At 30.4% G+C, this 22,904-nt stretch overlaps 1 protein-coding gene across 2 annotated transcripts in view; it reads left to right on the top strand.

Moving 5' to 3' along the window:
* Nucleotides 1-21,215, top strand: part of LOC145246642 (uncharacterized) — a 43,970-nt gene extending 22,755 nt beyond the window's left edge. For both annotated transcript variants that reach the window (XM_080108345.1, XM_080108346.1), the window contains 2 exons: nt 12,395-12,584; nt 19,126-21,215. In XM_080108345.1, the coding sequence (XP_079964471.1) occupies nt 12,395-12,584; nt 19,126-19,577 (642 nt within the window). In that variant the 3' untranslated portion in view covers nt 19,578-21,215. The remainder of the gene's footprint in view (nt 1-12,394; nt 12,585-19,125) is intronic.
* The last annotated feature ends 1,689 nt before the right edge of the window (nt 21,216-22,904 follow it).

The raw sequence follows: 22,904 nt of genomic DNA, 5'->3' as shown, positions 1-22,904 counted from the left end.
TATATATATATAATATATATATATATATATATAATATATATATATATTAAATATATATATTAAATATATATATATATATTAAATATATATATATTAAATATATATATATATATTAAATATATATATTCATAAATGACCTCCCCGACAAGATTGCCTCTGAGATGGGTATATATGCTGATGACACCACACTCTATAGCAGGCACGACAGGAAAACAAACGAACATATATCTAAAGTAATGGCAGAAACACTAGAGGATGACCTCCAATCAGTAGTGGAATGGGGACAAAAATGGATGGTAACGTTCAATGCCACCAAGACAAAACTGGTTTCATTCAATAATTACAAGAAACCTTCTCTACCACCTATAGCAATGGCCAACGACTCTTTATCTGAGAGTACGTCTCTCAAGCTCCTTGGCCTAACGTTCACAGGAAACATGAGTTGGAACAATTACATCGAGGGCATTGCCAGGGCTGCTGCAAGGAAGGTGGGCTCTCTCTACCGTGCTAGAAAACTTTTAACACCCGAAAGTATCCTGTACCTCTATAAGGCCACTATTCGCCCATGTATGGAGTATTGCTGTCATATTTGGGCCGGTGCATCGGCTACTAGTCTCTCGCTCCTTGACAGGGTTCAAAAGAGAGTCGCAAATCTGATAGACCCTAAACTGGCATCTAAACTTCAGCCTCTGTCCCATCGTCGAAACGTTGCATCCCTCTGCCTGTTCTACAAGTATTATAATGGTGAATGCTCTGAAGAACTGCAAGCACTTGTGCCCCCACGACGTGAACACCCTCGACAGACCCGACAAGCTGCAAAATCCCACCCCCACACTGTAGAGATCCCTAGATGTAAAAGATCTTTCTACTCCAGTAGTTTCTTCCCCAGAACTGCTAGACTTTGGAATTCCATTCCAGGTCACTGCTTCCCCAACTGTACTGACATGCATAAGTTCAAGTGCAACGTGAACCAACATCTCGCTGCCCTAATCCCTACATAGTACCCCAGTAGATGTTTCCCCTGATAGTAGCCCCCTACACCAAAGTGGGAATGTGCCTTGTTTGGGGTGAAAATGTAATTAAAAAAAAAAAAAAATATATATATATATATATATATATATATATATATATATATATATATATATATATATTAAATATATATATATATATATTAAATATATATATATATATATTAAATATATATATATATATATTAAATATATATATATATTAAATATATATATATTAAATATATATATATATATATTAAATATATATATATTAAATATATATATATATATTAAATATATATATATTTAATATATATATTAAATATATATATATATATTAAATATATATATATATATTAACTATATATATATATTAAATATATATATATATATTAAATATATATATATATATATATTAAATATATATATATATATTAAATATATATATATATATATTAAATATATATATATTAAATATATATATATTAAATATATATATATATTAAATATATATATATTAAATATATATATATATATTAAATATATATATATATTAAATATATATATATTAAATATATATATATATTAAATATATATATATATTAAATATATATATATTAAATATATATATATATATTAAATATATATATATATTAAATATATATATATATATTAAATATATATATATTATATATATATATTAAATATATATATATATTAAATATATATATATATTAAATATATATATATATATTAAATATATATATATTAAATATATATATATATATATTAAATATATATATATATAAAATATATATATATATATTAAATATATATATATATAAAATATATATATATATATATTAAATATATATATACATTAAATATATATATATATTAAATATATATATATATTAAATATATATATATATTAAATATATATATATATTAAATATATATATATATTAAATATATATATATATTAAATATATATATATTAAATATATATATATATATTAAATATATATATATATATATTAAATATATATATATATATTAAATATATATATATATTAAATATATATATATTAAATATATATATATATATTAAATATATATATATATATATTAAATATATATATATATATTAAATATATATATATATTAAATATATATATATATATATATTAAATATATATATATATATTAAATATATATATATATTAAATATATATATATATATTAAATATATATATATATTAAATATATATATATATTAAATATATATATATATATATATATTAAATATATATATATTAAATATATATATATATATATTAAATATATATATATATTAAATATATATATATATTAAATATATATATATATATATATTTAATATATATATATATATATTTAATATATATATATATTTAATATATATATATATTTAATATATATATATATTTAATATATATATATTTAATATATATATATATATATATATATATATTTAATATATATATATTTAATATATATATATTTAATATATATATATATTTAATATATATATATATATATATGTATATATATATATATATATATATATATATATATATATATATATATATATAAAATGAACTCATTTTTCCCCTAGGATTTTGACCTTAATAGGATTAAAAATCAAGACATTTTATGCAAATGTAATATGCACAAACTGCAGCACAGTGTCTGCGGTGTGTTATAGGCATATTACCTCTCCACTTCCTTGATAATCGTAGATTCCTATATTTTTTTCTGCTCAGAGTTTACTGCTACAATTGTTTAAAATCAATGGAAGTAGTAAAATCTTTTCTCTCTAATTAATTCCTCCTCCCTCCTCCACCACTTACACCATTTCCGGGATCGTTCACAAGGGATAGTTATGAAGGAACACCGGTTTGGGTTTTCTTTACTTCGTAGTTTCTTAAAAAAACTGGAATGGAATTTTAACGTTCCTTTACATTCTATGCTTTCTACTGGGCGATGCCATTTTTTTTTTCGCTTTATTTCGTTTTGTAGTTGCTTAAAAAAACTTGAATGGAATTTTAACGTTGTTTTTCGTTCTATGCTTTCTAATGGGTTAAACGCACCATGGACTTAAGCGAATTGAAGGATTATTTATGCCATTTTTTTCTTCGCTTTTCGCTGTTTTTTTTGTTTTTGTTTTGGTTTTGGTTTTCGTTTTTCCGAACATACTCATAATTTTTTTCCCCTTTATTTTGCTTTTTGTTTTACCGATTTCATTTTTTTTTTAAGTTTTACGTTTGTTCGCTGTTTCTTTTTTTTTTTGTTTTTGTTTTTCCGATTTTTTTAAGAAGTTTAACATCGTTTTTTTTTTATATTTAAACAGGGTTATTACTTCGCTTATTCTTTACTTTACCCCCCCCCTTACACACACACACCTCCAAACATCCGGGTAACGCCGGGTACCCACGCTACTATATATATATATATATATATATATATATACATATATATATATATATATATATATATATATATATATATATATATATATATATATATATATATATATATATATATATAAACTGTCGGGCTAAGATTCGATCATTTGAATATTTGCTATTCACTTTTATTATTTCATTTTTGATTCACGTGACCACATTTGTTCATTTGTATTCTTGTATCAACGAATATGTCACAGGTGTCTCAAACAAATGATAAAGGAGAGAAGTTGGTTAATATGAAACATTTGCTGTTTATTTGCAGTTTGTTGCCAGCTAGCAATTAAAACGTTGGTAAAAGCAGTTTATTTCCAGCTAGCAATTAAAACGTTGGTTAAAGCAATGTATTGCCAGCTAGCAATTAAAACGTAGGTTAAAGCAGTTTGTTGCCAGCTAGCAATTAAAACGTCGGTTAAAGCAGTTTGTTGCCAGCTAGCAATTAAAACGTCGGTTAAAGCAGTTTGTTGCCAGCTAGCAATTAAAACGTTGGTTAAAGCAGTTTGTTGCCAGCTAGTAATTAAAACGTCGGTAAAAGCAGTTTGTTTCCAGCTAGCAATTAAAACGTAGGTTAAAGTAGTTTATTGCCAGCTAGCAATTAAAACATCGGTTAAAGCAGTTTACTGCCAACTAACAATTAAAACGTCCGTTAAAAGCAGTTTGTTGCCAGCTAGCAATTAAAACGTCAGTTAAAGCAGTTTGTTGCCAGCTAGTAATTAAAACGTCGGTAAAAGCAGTTTGTTGCCAGCTAGCAATTAAAACGTCGGTTAAAGCAGTTTGTTGCAAGCTAGCAATTAAAACATCGGTTAAAGCAGTTTACTGCCAGCTAGCAATTAAAACATCGGTGAAAGCAGTTTACTGCCAGCTAGCAATTAAAACGTCGGTAAAAGCAGTTTGTTGCCAGCTAGCAATTAAAACGTCGGTTAAAGCAGTTTGTTGCCAGCTAGCAATTAAAACGTAGGTCAAAGTAGTTTATTGCCAGCTAGCAATTAAAACATCGGTTAAAGCAGTTTACTGCCAGCTAGCAATTAAAACGTCGGTAAAAGCAGTTTGTTGCCAGCTTGCAATTAAAACGTCAGTATAAGCAGTTTGTTGCCAGCTAGAAATTAAAACGTCGGTTAAAGCAGTTTGTTGCCAGCTAGCAATTAAAACGTCGGTTAAAGCAGTTTATTGCCAGCTAGTAATTAAAACGTCGGTAAAAGCAGTTTGTTGCCAGCTTGCAATTAAAACGTCAGTTAAAGCAGTTTGTTGCCAGCTAGCAATTAAAACGTTGGTTAAAGCAATGTATTGCCAGCTAGTAATTAAAACGTAGGTTAAAGCAGTTTGTTGCCAGCTAGCAATTAAAACGTCGGTAAAAGCAGTTTATTGCCAGCTAGCAATTAAAACGTCGGTAAAAGCAGTTTGTTGCCAGCTAGCAATTAAAACGTCAGTTAAAGCAGTTTGTTGCCAGCTAGCAATTAAAACGTCGGTTAAAGCAGTTTGTTGCCAGCTAGCAATTAAAACGTAGGTTAAAGTAGTTTATTGCCAGCTAGCAATTAAAACATCGGTTAAAGCAGTTTACTGCCAGCTAGCAATTAAAACATCGGTAAAAGCAGTTTGTTGCCAGCTTGCAATTAAAACGTCAGTTTAAGCAGTTTGTTGCCAGCTAGCAATTAAAACGTCTGTTAAAGCAGTTTGTTGCCAGCTAGCAATTAAAACGTCGGTTAAAGCAGTTTGTTGCAAGCTAGCAATTAAGACATCGGTTAAAGCAGTTTATTGCCAGCTAGTAATTAAAACGTCGGTAAAAGCAGTTTGTTGCCAGCTAGCAATTAAAACGTAGGTTAAAGTAGTTTATTGCCAGCTAGCAATTAAAACATCGGTTAAAGCAGTTTACTGCCAGCTAGCAATTAAAACATCGGTTAAAGCAATTTACTGCCAGCTAGCAATTAAAACGTCGGTAAAAGCAGTTTGTTGCCAGCTAGCAATTAAAACGTCAGTTAAAGCAGTTTGTTGCCAGCTAGTAATTAAAACGTCGGTAAAAGCAGTTTATTGCCAGCTAGCAATTAAAACATCGGTTAAAGCAGTTTGTTGCCAGCTAGCAATTAAAACGTCAGTTAAAGCAGTTTATTGCCAGCTAGCAATTAAAACGTTGGTTAAAGCAATGTATTGCCAGCTAGTAATTAAAACGTCGGTTAAAGCAGTTTGTTGCCAGCTAGCAATTAAAACGTCGGTAAAAGCAGTTTATTGCAAGCTAGCAATTAAAACGTCGGTAATAGCAGTTTGTTGCCAGCTAGCAATTAAAACGTCAGTTAAAGCAGTTTGTTGCCAGCTAGCAATTAAAACGTCGGTTAAAGTAGTTTATTGCCAGCTAGCAATTAAAACGTTGGTTAAAGCAGTTTGTTGCCAGCTAGTAATTAAAATGTCGGTAAAAGCAGTTTGTTGCCAGCTAGCAATTAAAACGTCGGTTAAAGCAGTTTGTTGCCAGCTAGCAATTAAAAAATAGGTTAAAGCAGTTTGTTGCCAGCTAGCAATTAAAACATCGGTTAAAGCAGTTTACTGCCAGCTAGCAATTAAAACGTCGGTAAAAGCAGTTTGTTGCCAGCTAGCAATTAAAACGTCGGTAAATGCAGTTTGTTGCCAGCTAGCAATTAAAACGTCGGTTAAAGCAGTTTGTTGCCAGCTAGCAATTAAAACGTCGGTAAATGCAGTTTGTTGCCAGCTAGCAATTAAAACGTCGGTAAAAGCAGTTTGTTGCCAGCTAGCAATTAAAACATCGGTTAAAGATGCATAAATATACGAAAGTAGTGTGTCGTGGCCATTTTGGATGACGATAGCGTCTTTAGGTATGGCCAGAAACCACACCGACTTTTAATATAAATTGTTTATAAAAGTTATTGTTTTAGCGAAACAATGAAATAAAACAAATTAAATGGACGCAGCATATAAAAATACAAATAAACGAAATATCAAACGAACAGAAGGGTCACCAGGTAGCAAGTGCTAGTTAAACCATAAACAGATTTTCCTAAATGAAAAAGTGAGAAAAGCAAAATTTTATGACAAAACATTTTTATATCTACAATTTTATAAGAATACTAGCAGGCCACCTGGCGTTGCCCGGTCATAAGATATGGTTAAATATGATATCTTAATTCATGCAGATTACGTAGACTTGGAATTCCATTCCAGGTCACTGCTTCCCCAACTGTACTGACATGCATAAGTTCAAGTGCAATGTGAACCAACATCTCGCTGCCCTAATCCCTACATAGTACCCCAGTAGATGTTTCCCCTGATAGTAGCCCCCTACACCAAAGTGGGAATGTGCCTTGTTTGGGGTGAAAATGTAATTAATATATATATATATATATATATATATATATATATATATATATATATATATATATATATATATATATATATATTAAATATATATATATATATATAAAATATATATATATATATATTAAATATATATATATATATATATTAAATATATATATATATTAAATATATATATATTAAATATATATATATATATATATTAAATATATATATATTAAATATATATATATATATTAAATATATATATATTTAATATATATATTAAATATATATATATATATTAAATATATATATATATATTAACTATATATATATATTAAATATATATATATATATTAAATATATATATATATTAAATATATATATATATATATTAAATATATATATATATTAAATATATATATATATATATTAAATATATATATATTAAATATATATATATTAAATATATATATATATTAAATATATATATATTAAATATATATATATATATTAAATATATATATATATTAAATATATATATATTAAATATATATATATATTAAATATATATATATATTAAATATATATATATTAAATATATATATATATATTAAATATATATATATATTAAATATATATATATATATTAAATATATATATATTAAATATATATATATATTAAATATATATATATATTAAATATATATATATATTAAATATATATATATATTAAATATATATATATTAAATATATATATATATATATTAAATATATATATATATAAAATATATATATATATATTAAATATATATATATATAAAATATATATATATATATATATATTAAATATATATATACATTAAATATATATATATATTAAATATATATATATATTAAATATATATATATATTAAATATATATATATATTAAATATATATATATATTAAATATATATATATATTAAATATATATATATTAAATATATATATATATATTAAATATATATATATATATATTAAATATATATATATATATTAAATATATATATATATTAAATATATATATATATATTAAATATATATATATATATATTAAATATATATATATATTAAATATATATATATATTAAATATATATATATTAAATATATATATATATATTAAATATATATATATATATATATTAAATATATATATATATATTAAATATATATATATATTAAATATATATATATATATATATATATATTAAATATATATATATATTAAATATATATATATATATTAAATATATATATATATTAAATATATATATATATATTAAATATATATATATATTAAATATATATATATATTAAATATATATATATATATATATTAAATATATATATATTAAATATATATATATATATTAAATATATATATATATTAAATATATATATATATTAAATATATATATATATATATTTAATATATATATATATATATTTAATATATATATATATTTAATATATATATATATTTAATATATATATTTAATATATATATATTTAATATATATATATATATATATATTTAATATATATATATTTAATATATATATATTTAATATATATATATATTTAATATATATATATATTTAATATATATATATATTTAATATATATATATATATATATGTATATATATATATATATATATATATATATATATATATATATATAAAATGAACTCATTTTTCCCCTAGGATTTTGACCTTAATAGGATTAAAAATCAAGACATTTTATGCAAATGTAATATGCACAAACTGCAGCACAGTGTCTGCGGTGTGTTATAGGCATATTACCTCTCCACTTCCTTGATAATCGTAGATTCCTATATTTTTTTCTGCTCAGAGTTTACTGCTACAATTGTTTAAAATCAATGGAAGTAGTAAAATCTTTTCTCTCTAATTAATTCCTCCTCCCTCCTCCACCACTTACACCATTTCCGGGATCGTTCACAAGGGATAGTTATGAAGGAACACCGGTTTGGGTTTTCTTTACTTCGTAGTTTCTTAAAAAAACTGGAATGGAATTTTAACGTTCCTTTACATTCTATGCTTTCTACTGGGCGATGCCATTTTTTTTTTCGCTTTATTTCGTTTTGTAGTTGCTTAAAAAAACTTGAATGGAATTTTAACGTTGTTTTTCGTTCTATGCTTTCTAATGGGTTAAACGCACCATGGACTTAAGCGAATTGAAGGATTATTTATGCCATTTTTTTCTTCGCTTTTCGCTGTTTTTTTTTGTTTTTGTTTTGGTTTTGGTTTTCGTTTTTCCGAACATACTCATAATTTTTTTCCCCTTTATTTTGCTTTTTGTTTTACCGATTTCATTTTTTTTTAAAGTTTTACGTTTGTTCGCTGTTTCTTTTTTTTTTTTGTTTTTGTTTTTCCGATTTTTTTAAGAAGTTTAACATCGTTTTTTTTTTATATTTAAACAGGGTTATTACTTCGCTTATTCTTTACTTTACCCCCCCCCTTACACACACACACACCTCCAAACATCCGGGTAACGCCGGGTACCCACGCTACTATATATATATATATATATATATATATATATATATACATATATATATATATATATATATATATATATATATATATATATATATATATATATATATATATATATATAAACTGTCGGGCTAAGATTCGATCATTTGAATATTTGCTATTCACTTTTATTATTTCATTTTTGATTCACGTGACCACATTTGTTCATTTGTATTCTTGTATCAACGAATATGTCACAGGTGTCTCAAACAAATGATAAAGGAGAGAAGTTGGTTAATATGAAACATTTGCTGTTTATTTGCAGTTTGTTGCCAGCTAGCAATTAAAACGTTGGTAAAAGCAGTTTATTTCCAGCTAGCAATTAAAACGTTGGTTAAAGCAATGTATTGCCAGCTAGCAATTAAAACGTAGGTTAAAGCAGTTTGTTGCCAGCTAGCAATTAAAACGTCGGTTAAAGCAGTTTGTTGCCAGCTAGCAATTAAAACGTCGGTTAAAGCAGTTTGTTGCCAGCTAGCAATTAAAACGTTGGTTAAAGCAGTTTGTTGCCAGCTAGTAATTAAAACGTCGGTAAAAGCAGTTTGTTTCCAGCTAGCAATTAAAACGTAGGTTAAAGTAGTTTATTGCCAGCTAGCAATTAAAACATCGGTTAAAGCAGTTTACTGCCAACTAACAATTAAAACGTCCGTTAAAAGCAGTTTGTTGCCAGCTAGCAATTAAAACGTCAGTTAAAGCAGTTTGTTGCCAGCTAGTAATTAAAACGTCGGTAAAAGCAGTTTGTTGCCAGCTAGCAATTAAAACGTCAGTTAAAGCAGTTTGTTGCCAGCTAGCAATTAAAACGTCGGTTAAAGTAGTTTATTGCCAGCTAGCAATTAAAACGTTGGTTAAAGCAGTTTGTTGCCAGCTAGTAATTAAAATGTCGGTAAAAGCAGTTTGTTGCCAGCTAGCAATTAAAACGTCGGTTAAAGCAGTTTGTTGCCAGCTAGCAATTAAAAAATAGGTTAAAGCAGTTTGTTGCCAGCTAGCAATTAAAACATCGGTTAAAGCAGTTTACTGCCAGCTAGCAATTAAAACGTCGGTAAAAGCAGTTTGTTGCCAGCTAGCAATTAAAACGTCGGTAAATGCAGTTTGTTGCCAGCTAGCAATTAAAACGTCGGTTAAAGCAGTTTGTTGCCAGCTAGCAATTAAAACGTCGGTAAATGCAGTTTGTTGCCAGCTAGCAATTAAAACGTCGGTAAAAGCAGTTTGTTGCCAGCTAGCAATTAAAACATCGGTTAAAGATGCATAAATATACGAAAGTAGTGTGTCGTGGCCATTTTGGATGACGATAGCGTCTTTAGGTATGGCCAGAAACCACACCGACTTTTAATATAAATTGTTTATAAAAGTTATTGTTTTAGCGAAACAATGAAATAAAACAAATTAAATGGACGCAGCATATAAAAATACAAATAAACGAAATATCAAACGAACAGAAGGGTCACCAGGTAGCAAGTGCTAGTTAAACCATAAACAGATTTTCCTAAATGAAAAAGTGAGAAAAGCAAAATTTTATGACAAAACATTTTTATATCTACAATTTTATAAGAATACTAGCAGGCCACCTGGCGTTGCCCGGTCATAAGATATGGTTAAATATGATATCTTAATTCATGCAGATTACGTATTTATTATTATAGAGACAATTTTCTATTTCTTATATTAAACCTAATATATAGTAGTGAGATTAAAACTTAATACATACATATATATATATATATATATATATATATATATATATATATATATATATATATATATATATATATATATGACAGGTACCATCAGCTAAAATCGAAACCAAATATATAACTCGCCACTCTCATTCCTTAGTCTCTGAGCCACGCCTATATATATATATATATATATATATATATATATATATATATATATATATATATATATATATATATATAATTCACCTGTAATCCCTTTTTTTAAAAGATGGAATCACCCGATCAATGAAGACAAGATACAAGCAAGCAAGGTCCACAGAGTTTTATAATTATATTGATAAAAAGTTATTTTCAATTACAAGTCATTATGTTAATAGTGTGAATAAGTATATAAGTAATATATGTGAGTATTTGGCAGAGTGGCACTGCGTATGTGTGTTGGTTTACCTTGTTCTTGTTAGTGCATGTATAGCTGCGAGTTGCAGTTCATATCTGTTCATTTAACTCTTGCTAGTGCATAAGAATGTGTCTGCGAAATGAAGAAGGTTTGTAAGTCATTGAAGATTCCTTTGCAACTTTCCTCCTCTCACCAAAGGCATAGGATGGAGGTTGTTGAACATACGTTTTTGTGTCTCTCGGTAGGGCTGGTTAGAAATCTCTCTCTCTCTCTCTCTCTCTCTCTCTCTCTCTCTCTCTCTCTCTCTTGGCTGTTTATTTCCTCGCTTTATAAAAGTTTCTAAGGTTGCATTGTCTTGTTAGTTTGACATAGATATGTTACTTTTGTGGCTTAAAAAGCATCTAAGAAATTCCATGCAGATTATTTATTTATTTTTTTTTTTTACACAGTGATCACCAATTATCAAGGCCCAGAAGCCACTCAGGGATAAGGGTTATTGCAAGTACATTACGTTAGTGTGGAGATTTGATGAAGTGTTTACTTAAGGGGGCGGTTCATTGGGAATTTGTTAACATTGGACTTGAAGACATCCAAGTTGTAGTCCGGTGGGAAGCAGGCAGACGGAACAGAGTTCCACAGGCGTGCAGTTCTAAGTTCCACAGGCGTGCAGTTCTAATTCTTGAGTTTAACAGACAGATTCCCAAGTTCGGCAAGATACACCTGAAGAAAATCGGAGGTTACATTGACTGAAATGTTGTGAAAATAACACTCTAGATCAGAACAGTAGTCCAAAGAATCCTAATAATATAAATAATTAATCATCATCTCAAAAATTTGAGGTTATTTATGTAAAAAAAATTTTTTTTTTTTGCCAATAATTTTTTAAAGTTTTTTTTTTTTTCAGAATCATAAAGGAAAATCAATGGTTGAAATATTCCATAATCAAAATCTGCGCGCATCTCCGGACAACAAATTAAATCAAGAGAAAAGCCAGAATTTGAATCTGTTGTATCATTCGGCAGAGAATCCCGCATCTTACAGACCGGCACCAAGAGTCAAGCCAGAAGCTAATTTGAATGCGCAGGGAGCGAAAGGTAATCAGCATTTATTTCTATACTTAACTTTTTAACCCATTAAAAAGGGAAAAGTAGTAGTAGTAGTAGTAGTAGCAGTAGTTATCTATTTATCCTTACAGAGGGTATCCATTTTCTGAGACTGAACAAAGGCTTCTATCTATCTACTATTATATGAAAGGAATTTTGTGTGTGTGTGTGTGTGTGTGTGTGTGTGTGTTTCTTTCTCGGAAACTACTAGACTGATCTGCCTGAAATTTTGTATGGACGTTTGTTATGATAAAGTGCAGAGAACTAAGTATTATAATATCCATTCGATGCACACTTACATATGATTAATATTTCATGCAAAAATGAGCACAAAATTAATCATATTCAACCATCAATTTGGCATGAATTTGAATTTTAAAACTCTACAATAATATCATGCCAGGATGTGAGTATAACAAATGTTTGACTCAACATTGAATTTTTGAGACTGCAAAACCAATGAAATTCGAACAAGAAACTCTAATAGAAAAGAAATGGATTCATTAAGTTTCAAGGACCCCAGAAATAATAAAGATGAAAGGGGTGAATTTAAGTCTACACGGGTTGACCAGCACACACTGTAAATAAACAGATAGTAAACTAGGGTTTTTTTTAATAGGCAGAAAGATTTATTTTAAATATGCTTTTTTTTTCTTCCTTCACTAAAACATCACTTCCATACCCAATTTATATTAAATGTTGGTGTGGCTCTTGGTAATACTCAAAGATGCTATAATCGTCTAAAATGGTTTTTCCAAGGCCAGGGACCATGGCACAAGTTCACATAGAAAATAATTCATCAAAATGTAACTGCTACACTACCTCTTGCTTAAGCTTAGGTGGAAAAAAAAATCAATGATTGCCTAAAAAAAAAAAGACTGTGACAAAGTGTATGTTATAAAAAAAAAACAAGTTTATTTTTAGCATTTACTAAAAATAGCACAAACATGTAAGGAATAACTATTGCTATTAATAAAAAAAAGCTCAATACACAATAGAGAGTAGAGCTTATTATAAGAGAAAGAAAATTAAAACTTGTAAGTTGAACTTTACAATCCAAATTTATTGTTCGACTGAATACTCCAAAAAACCAATTTACAAAGTCCTTATTCTGCAGAGTTTCAAAGAATGCTATTCTTGTTATTCTTCTCATCAGAGGACAGAAAGAAATCAGCAAATTATATTTGTAGCCATGCTATAATTGCCAAGAAAAACAAGTGAAAAAATGTTGGATATGTTAAATAATATAAAAACACACCGCACATATTATTTCTCTCACGGTAATCCAAAAGGCAAAAATAGTTCATTAGAGAGAATGGAGTCCAAAATTAAGTCCAGTGTAATGATGCATATAATCCAGTTGGAAAGTTTTCAAAGCAGCTGAAATAATTGATGGAGTGAGCAAAGAAAGATTCAAATTCAGTTGGATCCATTATATTCACTTTTGCATTTGTTGGAACGATTAGCTATTGATCTAAAAAAAATGAAGCTGAGATCAAATAGCTAATTGTAATTACTGAAGACTAATTTCTACAAGCAAACACAACCGACAATTTATTTGAAAAAGATGAGGAAGATGCAAAAGAAAGAATCAAGAAGTCAACACGAGATGTTGGGAAATCAGCAAAGACCCATGGCGTAACATAAAGTACTAATTAAAATTCAGGAACACTCTTCGGGGGATCAAAGGTTCAACCCTCTTCAATCCTCAGTGCAGGCGATACGAATAATAGAATTTTGAATCGTTTAAGACTTTTACCCAGTTATGGCTGACAGAAGGAGAGCATGCTACCCTCATGGATTAAATAAGAAGTTCTGTTTTAAATTTTGTGCAGTTTCCAGAGTTCAACAGAAAGACTCCTGGGTTTGATAAGATACACCTAAAGAAGGTCAACATTCAAAATGATAAAAAAATAATATGTCTCTAAACTTCTAGAGGAAAAATTTAACAAGAATCTCAACAAAAGTTGTTTTTTTTTTAATAAAAATAAAGGGGAGGGGGGACACAAAGCATTACTTGATGGTGAAAAGAAAAAGTGAAGCTACAAAGTGGTTTAACAGATATTATGTGTTTAATAAAGTGGGCAGGAGAAGTATTAAAAGAATTCTATTAATATGGCTGCTTTGCCATTAAAGAGCCCATTTTTTTGGGATTCTGTAATTGCAGATTCTGACCTAGAAAACAGCAAGTCTTCCCTCTTTGATGTGAGAACTAAAGGACAAAAATAAGTGAGGCGAGAGTTATGTGGCTGCCGAAAATAAACCCAAGATCCACTTTAGATTCGGTTATTATTGTTCAATTTTTATTAATTACGTTTTCCTTTGAGACATAATTTAAATAACTCATTCAGAACAGAACACACATGGAGCCATAAAACTGGAAGAATGAGCCAGCCAACAGCATGCCAAGTGTTTTCCAGATGAGTTCACCCAGGATTATAAAGATAAGGAAGGCCCTATATGTAACAAGACCTGTAGACCCGAGACAACGCCGGGTTGCCTTGCTGTTGATACTTAGTCAAGAAAAACAAATTCAGAAAAAAAAAAATAGCATCTGGTTTATTGAGAGAAGGACGGGAAAAATATTATCCCTGAGGAGAATTGAATTTTCATAATTGAGGATGACAAGAAACGTTCTTTTAAAGATGTAGAAGCAATGATGTTGAGTAAGGAAAACAGAGATAAAGAATTTTATTGTTTTGGATGTCCACCCAAGGGGTCAGTGACCGTTTTCTAATCGACCTGATTATTTGGATAAACAGAGAGGGAGAGAGAGAGAGAGAGAGAGGAGAGGGGGGCATACAGAGAGATAATAAAAAAGTATATTTTTGCCAGAAAAACAAACAGTTTGAGAGAGTTCGTTGGAGAATTTAAAAGTGGAAAGTCGAGATTCGTGTTGCCAGCGGCTTGATGAAACAGATTGGAAAAGTTAATTCCAACAATTATAATCCTGCACCCAGAAATCAGTCTGATTTCCCAAGTTTAGAGAGACCTACCTGTAACAACTTCTGAATAATTATTTGTTACTAAAAATATTGCCTTTGTGATTCTTTGTTGTTTGCTTGCGGTTGTGAAATGAATCTTCCCCAGATCCATGTTCTAGCTGCCGCCGAAGAGAGGTACGCCCCTTCTAGTGGGGCAAGTTATCTCAATATTCCATAAGAATCTTTCACTTAGTGATACAAGCACCAAGTGAAAGATATTTTTCAGCAATCTGCCCCACTACGCCTGTTAAAGCGGTCCTCATCCCCAATGTCTGACAGCAGGCGATCAGCCGAATGACCTTTGTAGTCAGGTTACCGACCAGCCATCATAAACCATCACATGAACTTAGGGTTATGCACGAGGTGTGTATTCAAGTGGAAAAACAATGAGTTCCAGCAACCAGCGAGCGCCAGGTATAGATATTAAGGCCCTAACCATTAGACAAAGAAAAAATGAAGACAAAGATCAAATCACGAGACAGAGTTATGAAGAAATGTTCATCAGTTTAAAGATTTTTAATTCGTAAGAAGTTTGACAGTTTAAAGGCTCTCAGAAGATTTTGGAAATGTTCTGAAGAAGATTAAAGGCTGTTGAAAGCTTGAAACGTCCAGAGGCAAAGATATTGAATTTATTTGAAATGTTTTATTTTATTTTTATTTTTAAAAGTGTAACGCTCAAGTCGTCGGGAATGGGGATTACCTTTAAGGTGCAGTCCAACTCTGCTCCCGACAATGGGTGGTGCAGCCCATGGGGTTATACATAGACTGGTTAAAACGAGGATCGCTCCACAATGATAAGGAAAGAATGATAATGGCTGCCCAAGATCAAGGCTTGATGACAAATGATTTTAAGAAGATGAGTGGTCTCAGCAATAACAACAAGTGCAGGTTCTGCCACACAGAAGCAGAGAGTGTGAGCCACCTGACATCCAACTTTAAGATTCTATAAAGATAATGATAATGGAGTGCGTAAATATCTCCACTGGACAATCTGTAAAAAGTTGAATATCGAATGCAACAGCAAGTATTAGGAACATGTTTACCAGCAACAGCAGTTGGTAATAAGTCCTACACCATCCACTATGGTTATGCAATTGATACAGCTGTGTAATTTGAAAACAGAGCTATTAAACCTGACATAGTAATATGAGACAAGGAGGAAGAAGCAACCTTAGTAGAAGTTAGTGTCTCCAATGATGCTGGGTTAAACAGAGCTAAGAGGGGGAAAATAACGAAATACCAAGGTCTTATTTATGATATGAAAAGAAATTGGAATCTTAGGAAGATTTCTATCGTTCCAGCAATTATAGAAGCAACCGGACTCATGAAAATGGAAAAGAAATAAAAAAAACTACCTGAACAAATATACCCGGTGAATCAAAATACAAAGAATTGCACTTAAAGAAATGGTTAAAATCTTAAAATAAACTCTTGATTTGAATGTGTAAGATAGCGGGTGAATGTCTCGCATCTAGTAGGATGCCCCATTCCCAACGAGAACAAAATAATAAAATCAAAAAATTTATTTGGGATGAATTGATTCCGAAAATAAAATCTAGTTCATTTATTTCCAACTAATTTTCCTATATCTAAAGTCAAACCAATAAGAGGAAGATTAAGGATGGGGAAATGTAAGTAATCTGATTATCTTCAAGTCCAATGTAAACAAGTTCTTGATGAACCGTCCCCCTAAATAATCCAATTTACAAAATTCCCACTACTTATGTTTACTACGCTATAATCACATTGACTGATGTATACCCATTAACCCTTATCCTCGAGTGGCCTCTGGACCTTGATAAGTGGTAATTCCTGTGTTAAAAAAAAAAAAAATTCTATGAATGTCCCAAATATTCTTACACAATAAGCAACTTATACTTCTACAAAGCTGCAATTTTCCCATGCACACAATATTATTGCCACATCTGAGTTGGTGCATCTACCACTAGTCTCTTCCTTTTAGTCACCGTCCAAGAACGAGTCTCAAATCTAATAGGTCTCACACTATCGGACAAGCTCCAACCTCTGTCCCATCACTGCAGTGTTGCATCCCTGTACCTGATTTACAAGTATTTTAATAGCATGTGCTCGGATGAACTCATAACACTTATGCCCTATGTACAAACTCTCAACCAACCCTACAAGCAGTAAAACGCCTCCACTGTAGAGGTCCCTAGATGGCAGAAAGCCTTCTGCTCTAATAGTTCCTTTCCTCAGACCGCTACACTTTGGAATTACCTCCCCGTTTCTTGCTTCCCTGACTGTACTAACTTGCAGAAGGTTAAATATAATGTCAAAAGGTATCTCACCGCTCAACTCCCCTGTTAGACATAATCCCAAATAGTCGCTCATTATTATTATTATTATTATTATTATTACTATTATTTATTCTAGTTTAGTCCAAAAAAGGCATATTCCCACTTGGGCATAAAGAACGACTATTTGGGACGATGTTTGCAATGGACTACGCAAGGAGATAAATGAAGTGTCAGTTCACATTACATTTAAAATTCTGCATGTTAGTACAATCAGGGAAGCAGGAAACAGAGAGGGAATTCCAAAGTCTAACAGTATGCGAGAAGAAATTATTAGAGTAAAAGACTTTCTGGCATCTAGAGACCTTTACAGGGAAGGGGTGGGATTTTGTTGCTTGTGTGATTTTCCAGGATTATGTATATGGAGTGCATTGAGTACAAGTTCTACGAGTTCATCAGAGCACATTCCAATAAAATACTTGTCAAACAGACACAGGGATACAAAACTGTGGTGATGAGACAGGAGTTGGAGCTAAGTTAACAGTGTGGAATCTACTAGATTGGAAGCTCTTTTTTGAATCCTGTTCAAGAGGGAGAGACTAGCAGTAGATGTACCAGTTCAGATCTGGCAACAATATTCTATGCGTTGATGAATGATAGCTTTGTAGATATAGGGTACGCTTAGATATGAGTAATTTTCTAGCATGGGAGAGGGAACATACCTTCTTTGCAGCAGCCTTGGCAATGTCTTTAATGTCAAAGCCCTTTATGTTCAAATGGTAATATGCTTTGTTTTGGGTTTAAAAAAAAAATGAAGAGTTATCAAATTATTGGAAATTTGTCAATGTTAAGTTTTTAATACTGTGAAGTTTTGTTGTAATACTTTGAAGGATTTATTACTTTGAAGTTGGTAACAATTTTGTCCCTGGAACCATATGTGAAGAGCTGCCTCCCTTTATCTGAGTTTAGCTGACGTGTCATTTAAGCTGTTGAGTAACTCAAAGTTATCTTCCCTTTGTTTACGTGTACTCGTGTCTCTTTGTGTCTAATCATGTAAATAAAAGCAGATGTGTCTCTCTTCTCCGTGTCTGTGTTCGTAAAGCTAAAACATGTTACATGTTAATTGATTTATCTTTTGGTCAACCATCGATATGACTTTCAGTATGAATTTTATTTGAAACAAGCAAGGTATGTTTTTTATTTAATTCATAATGAACTATCAAAGGTTATTAATTAACTAATTAATTATCCTACACAAATAACTTTTTTTCTTTGTTTTTTTTTTTTTTGTAGGGAAAGATATGGCTGCCATTTTGGGTAAAATCCAAGAAGATGATTTGAAAGCACAAAACTCTTCTGTAGTTGTTGCGTCTCCAAAACCCAGTGGGCCTTTTTTTTTCAGTGATAAATCTGTTAATAGTGGCGGAAATAGCAATCAGATGAAACAGTTGCTCAGTACGGATAACAAATTTCCTCCCAGCCTTGGACCTGGCCCACGAGTAAAGTCGGAAGGTCAGCACATGTGTAGATTAGATCAAGGAGTCAGAATGAACAAATTAATTTATGATCAACGCTCACTACCCACACCAAGCAGACCTCACAGCAGGAATGGTGTGTCACTAACCGCAAAAAAGATAGCACATCATAATCGCGGCACAGTTGGAAATATTTTGATGAATATTGGTAGAAAGCAAATTGTAGAAACTCCAGGTTTGAAGCAGGAGTCTACAAACAAAATGTGGTAATGTTTTTATAATTTCAGCAGAATTGTAACTCTCACTTTCTTTGTTTGTGTCCTTTAGTCCTCACATTCTATGAGTGATGTTTCTGACAAAGTAGAAAGAATTACTGTTTTCTGGGTCAGATCTAGTCATATAACACTCATCCTTGGCTTGAATTATTTTTTTCTTTAGCTCCTTACATCAAGTGGCTTTATGCCTTGTCTAGAGCAATTTCCATAAAAACAAAAAATTGAGGAGGATGTTGTCGTTTGCTTGAAGCATTATGCATAGTGTGTAAGAAATTGCGTTTGATAGCTATGACAATGCAGTCTTGTAGGAAAACATTGTTTCGTACAAGACTAACATTTTGTCACAGTGAATTACTTCCCTTAGACCTTTGTTTTTTTACAAGGAAATCACCACTTATCAAGGCCTGAAGGCCACTGGAGGATAAGTATTGATGACCGTAAGGTGGTAGTCTTGTAATCGTTAATAGTGTAGATTAGGTAGAATTATTTAAATGGACGGCTCAACAAGAACTTGTTTACATTGGACTTAAAGGCTACCATATTGTAGTTGGCCGGGAAGCAGGCCAGTGGAACAGTTGTGGAAAAGAAGCTTTGTTCATGGTTGGAATCTGCATTTAGATTTAGGCATGGATAGAGAGTGGCAGAAATTGTTGAGAGTAGTTGTACCTAGTCGAGTGTATTTTGTGAATGTTTGGCAAGGAAGGATCATAGGCTGGAGTTCAGACGAACACCTGCCATGAAAATAACTATAGAGCAGAGACAAACTCACAACGTCTCTTCTGTGGGAAAGAGGTTTCAAGGAAGAGAAAAAGACATCACTTACTAGTTTTTGAAGCCAGTTTTGAACTCTATCAAGGCAGAATAGGGCATGATGAACAGCTCTTGCCCAGATGTGACAACAGTACTCTATTTTAACATGTACTTGGCTCTTATACAGATAAAGGATTGCATCGGCAGTGAGATACCTACTGGAGCAGTAGAATGATCTAACCATTTTTACAGCAATCTTGGCAACTGATTTGATTCATGTGTTCTATTTGAGATCAGGAGTGAAGGTCAATCCCAAAAGCTTGTCAAAACATGGTGTTTCCCCTAAGACGAGAGCCATTCATTTCAATTGGGAACAGATGGGGCTCAGGGCAATTTTGATGAAAAGAGAGGGGCTTGCAAAACAGAAGACAGAAATATGAGTTATAGTCAGCTAACGTACTTCCTAACTTCCAGTGCAATGCTACCAAAATTGGTGACAAAGTAAATCAGTTCCTTTGCTTTTTTTTTTTCTCACACCTATATCTCCCCTGTGTATATACTCTTTTTTTTATTACGTTTTTTCTGATATTTTTATATTTTCATTAACATATATTTATTAGATAAATTCAAATAAACTTTTATTTTTAAAATTAAAAGCAACAAACGTTTATTTTTATAATTTCATAAGCATATATTTCTTATAAAATTTCAAATAAAATAAAAAATGTTATTCTTTTAAATTTTGTTATTAAAAATGCAAATAATTACTGTGTTATTTTTATCTGTATAACTTTGGTAATTTTTATTGTATACTTTTCAATAATGTCCATTTCTTCTATTTTCTTTCAATAAATCACTTCACAATAAACTGTGTCAATCGCTTTATTGCAAATTAGTAAAATATCAATATTTCACTAAATATATGTCACAAAAATTAAAATTGTATCATCAAAGGATTGCTTTAAGGTTAGTTATTTCCCAAAATTTTATTAAAATTCATGCGATATTCTCAAAGTTATGACATTTTATTCTTTATGAAGGAATTTCCACTGTCCATCGCTTTATTGCAGGACTCTTGAGATGCTGTTTTAGGGCAAAAATATGATGTCTAACCATGAAAACTTTACTTTTATTATATTTATTTCTGTTAAAGAATAGTAAAGAAAAGCACATCTTAGTTGCTAAGCCTCAAATAAATTAATTATTTATCGACATATCCATAATTTTAAAAAAATAACTTTAAACAACCATTTGTCCACCTAGGAAGTCAGTTATTTGTCCTGAAAAGGAGTCACGGCTCTGGTGACATCAGCTATTTTCCTCCACAGGACATCCTCTGAAGTAAATTGCTCTCCTCCCTCATAAACCCCTCTTTTCAATATTGACCAGAAATGTTCAATTGGGTTAAGTTCTGGAGAACACTGTGACCAGGTCATGAGGGTTTCTCCAATGAAACCTATAAATTCAAGGAAGGCTACAGTCGCTCTAGCAGAATGGGATGGTGCATTGTCATGCATAAAAATCATCTGAAAACAACATGACAATGATAGGTCATCTAGCCATGGCGACAAATGATTATCCAAAAAGGCTGTGTATGCATTGTTGGTAAACTTTACACTCTCTGACACTTGGAATGATCCAACCAACTTATCCCCCATGATGCTTCCACCTCCTTGTTAGCAATGAACTCTGTAAGGGGTCGGAGTTCCGTTCAGAATCTAAACTTTGGCCTATCCATCCGCACCATCAAGAGAATAACGGGCCTCATTTGTAAATAGGACACAGAAATCCATTTTCATGTAATTCTGTGCCAAGCCATTCGTTTTTACCTACGTTGTTTTCTCAATGGAGGCTTTGGAAGAGGTTTGATGTTCCTTGCCATCTTATTCAACACATTGCATTGGGCTTGTCTGGATCTTGGAGCGATTCCAGCTCTTGCAAAAATGGAAGCACTGGTGCTGTTTGAGTTTCGGTTGACTTCCCTATGAATTTTCTGAATATCATGATCTGAAAGGTTCCTCTCTTTCCTTTCTGGATTTGGTGTTGGAGTTGTTCGTGAATGAAGCCAAGGTTCTTGGATCACTTTCCAGTTCCGTGGCTAAATCTTTGATGGACAAGTTCAGCAACAATCCTTTGCTTTTCGATAACCTTCAATCACCTGTTTTTTGGCATTGTAAGAGACCTGCAATAAAGCGATGAACAGTGGAAATTCCACAATAAAGAATAAAATGTCATAACTTCGTGAAAATCGCATGAATTTTAATAAAATTTTGGGAAATAACTAACCTTAAAGCAGTCCTTTGATGATACAATTTTTATTTTTTTTTTACATACATTTAGTGAAATACTGATATTTTACTAATCTGCAATAAAGCGATTGACACAGTTTAGAAAAACTGAAGAACAATAAAAGTGAAGGAACTGATTTGCCTTGTCACTACTTGTGGTAGCAGCCATGCCACAAGCTAGAAAGTACATTAGTTGACTATAACTGAAATACACATGCATACATGTGTTTGATAAATAATTAAATTAATAATTATAACTAGCGGGACCTGTGGAAATTCCACAC

Source organism: Euprymna scolopes, chromosome 24 (assembly GCF_053919585.1).
Source record: "Euprymna scolopes isolate OS-2025 chromosome 24, ASM5391958v1, whole genome shotgun sequence".
Taxonomy (NCBI): domain Eukaryota; kingdom Metazoa; phylum Mollusca; class Cephalopoda; order Sepiida; family Sepiolidae; genus Euprymna; species Euprymna scolopes.
Note: the sequence above shows the minus strand (reverse complement) of the source record. Positions and strands in the feature narration are given on the sequence as shown.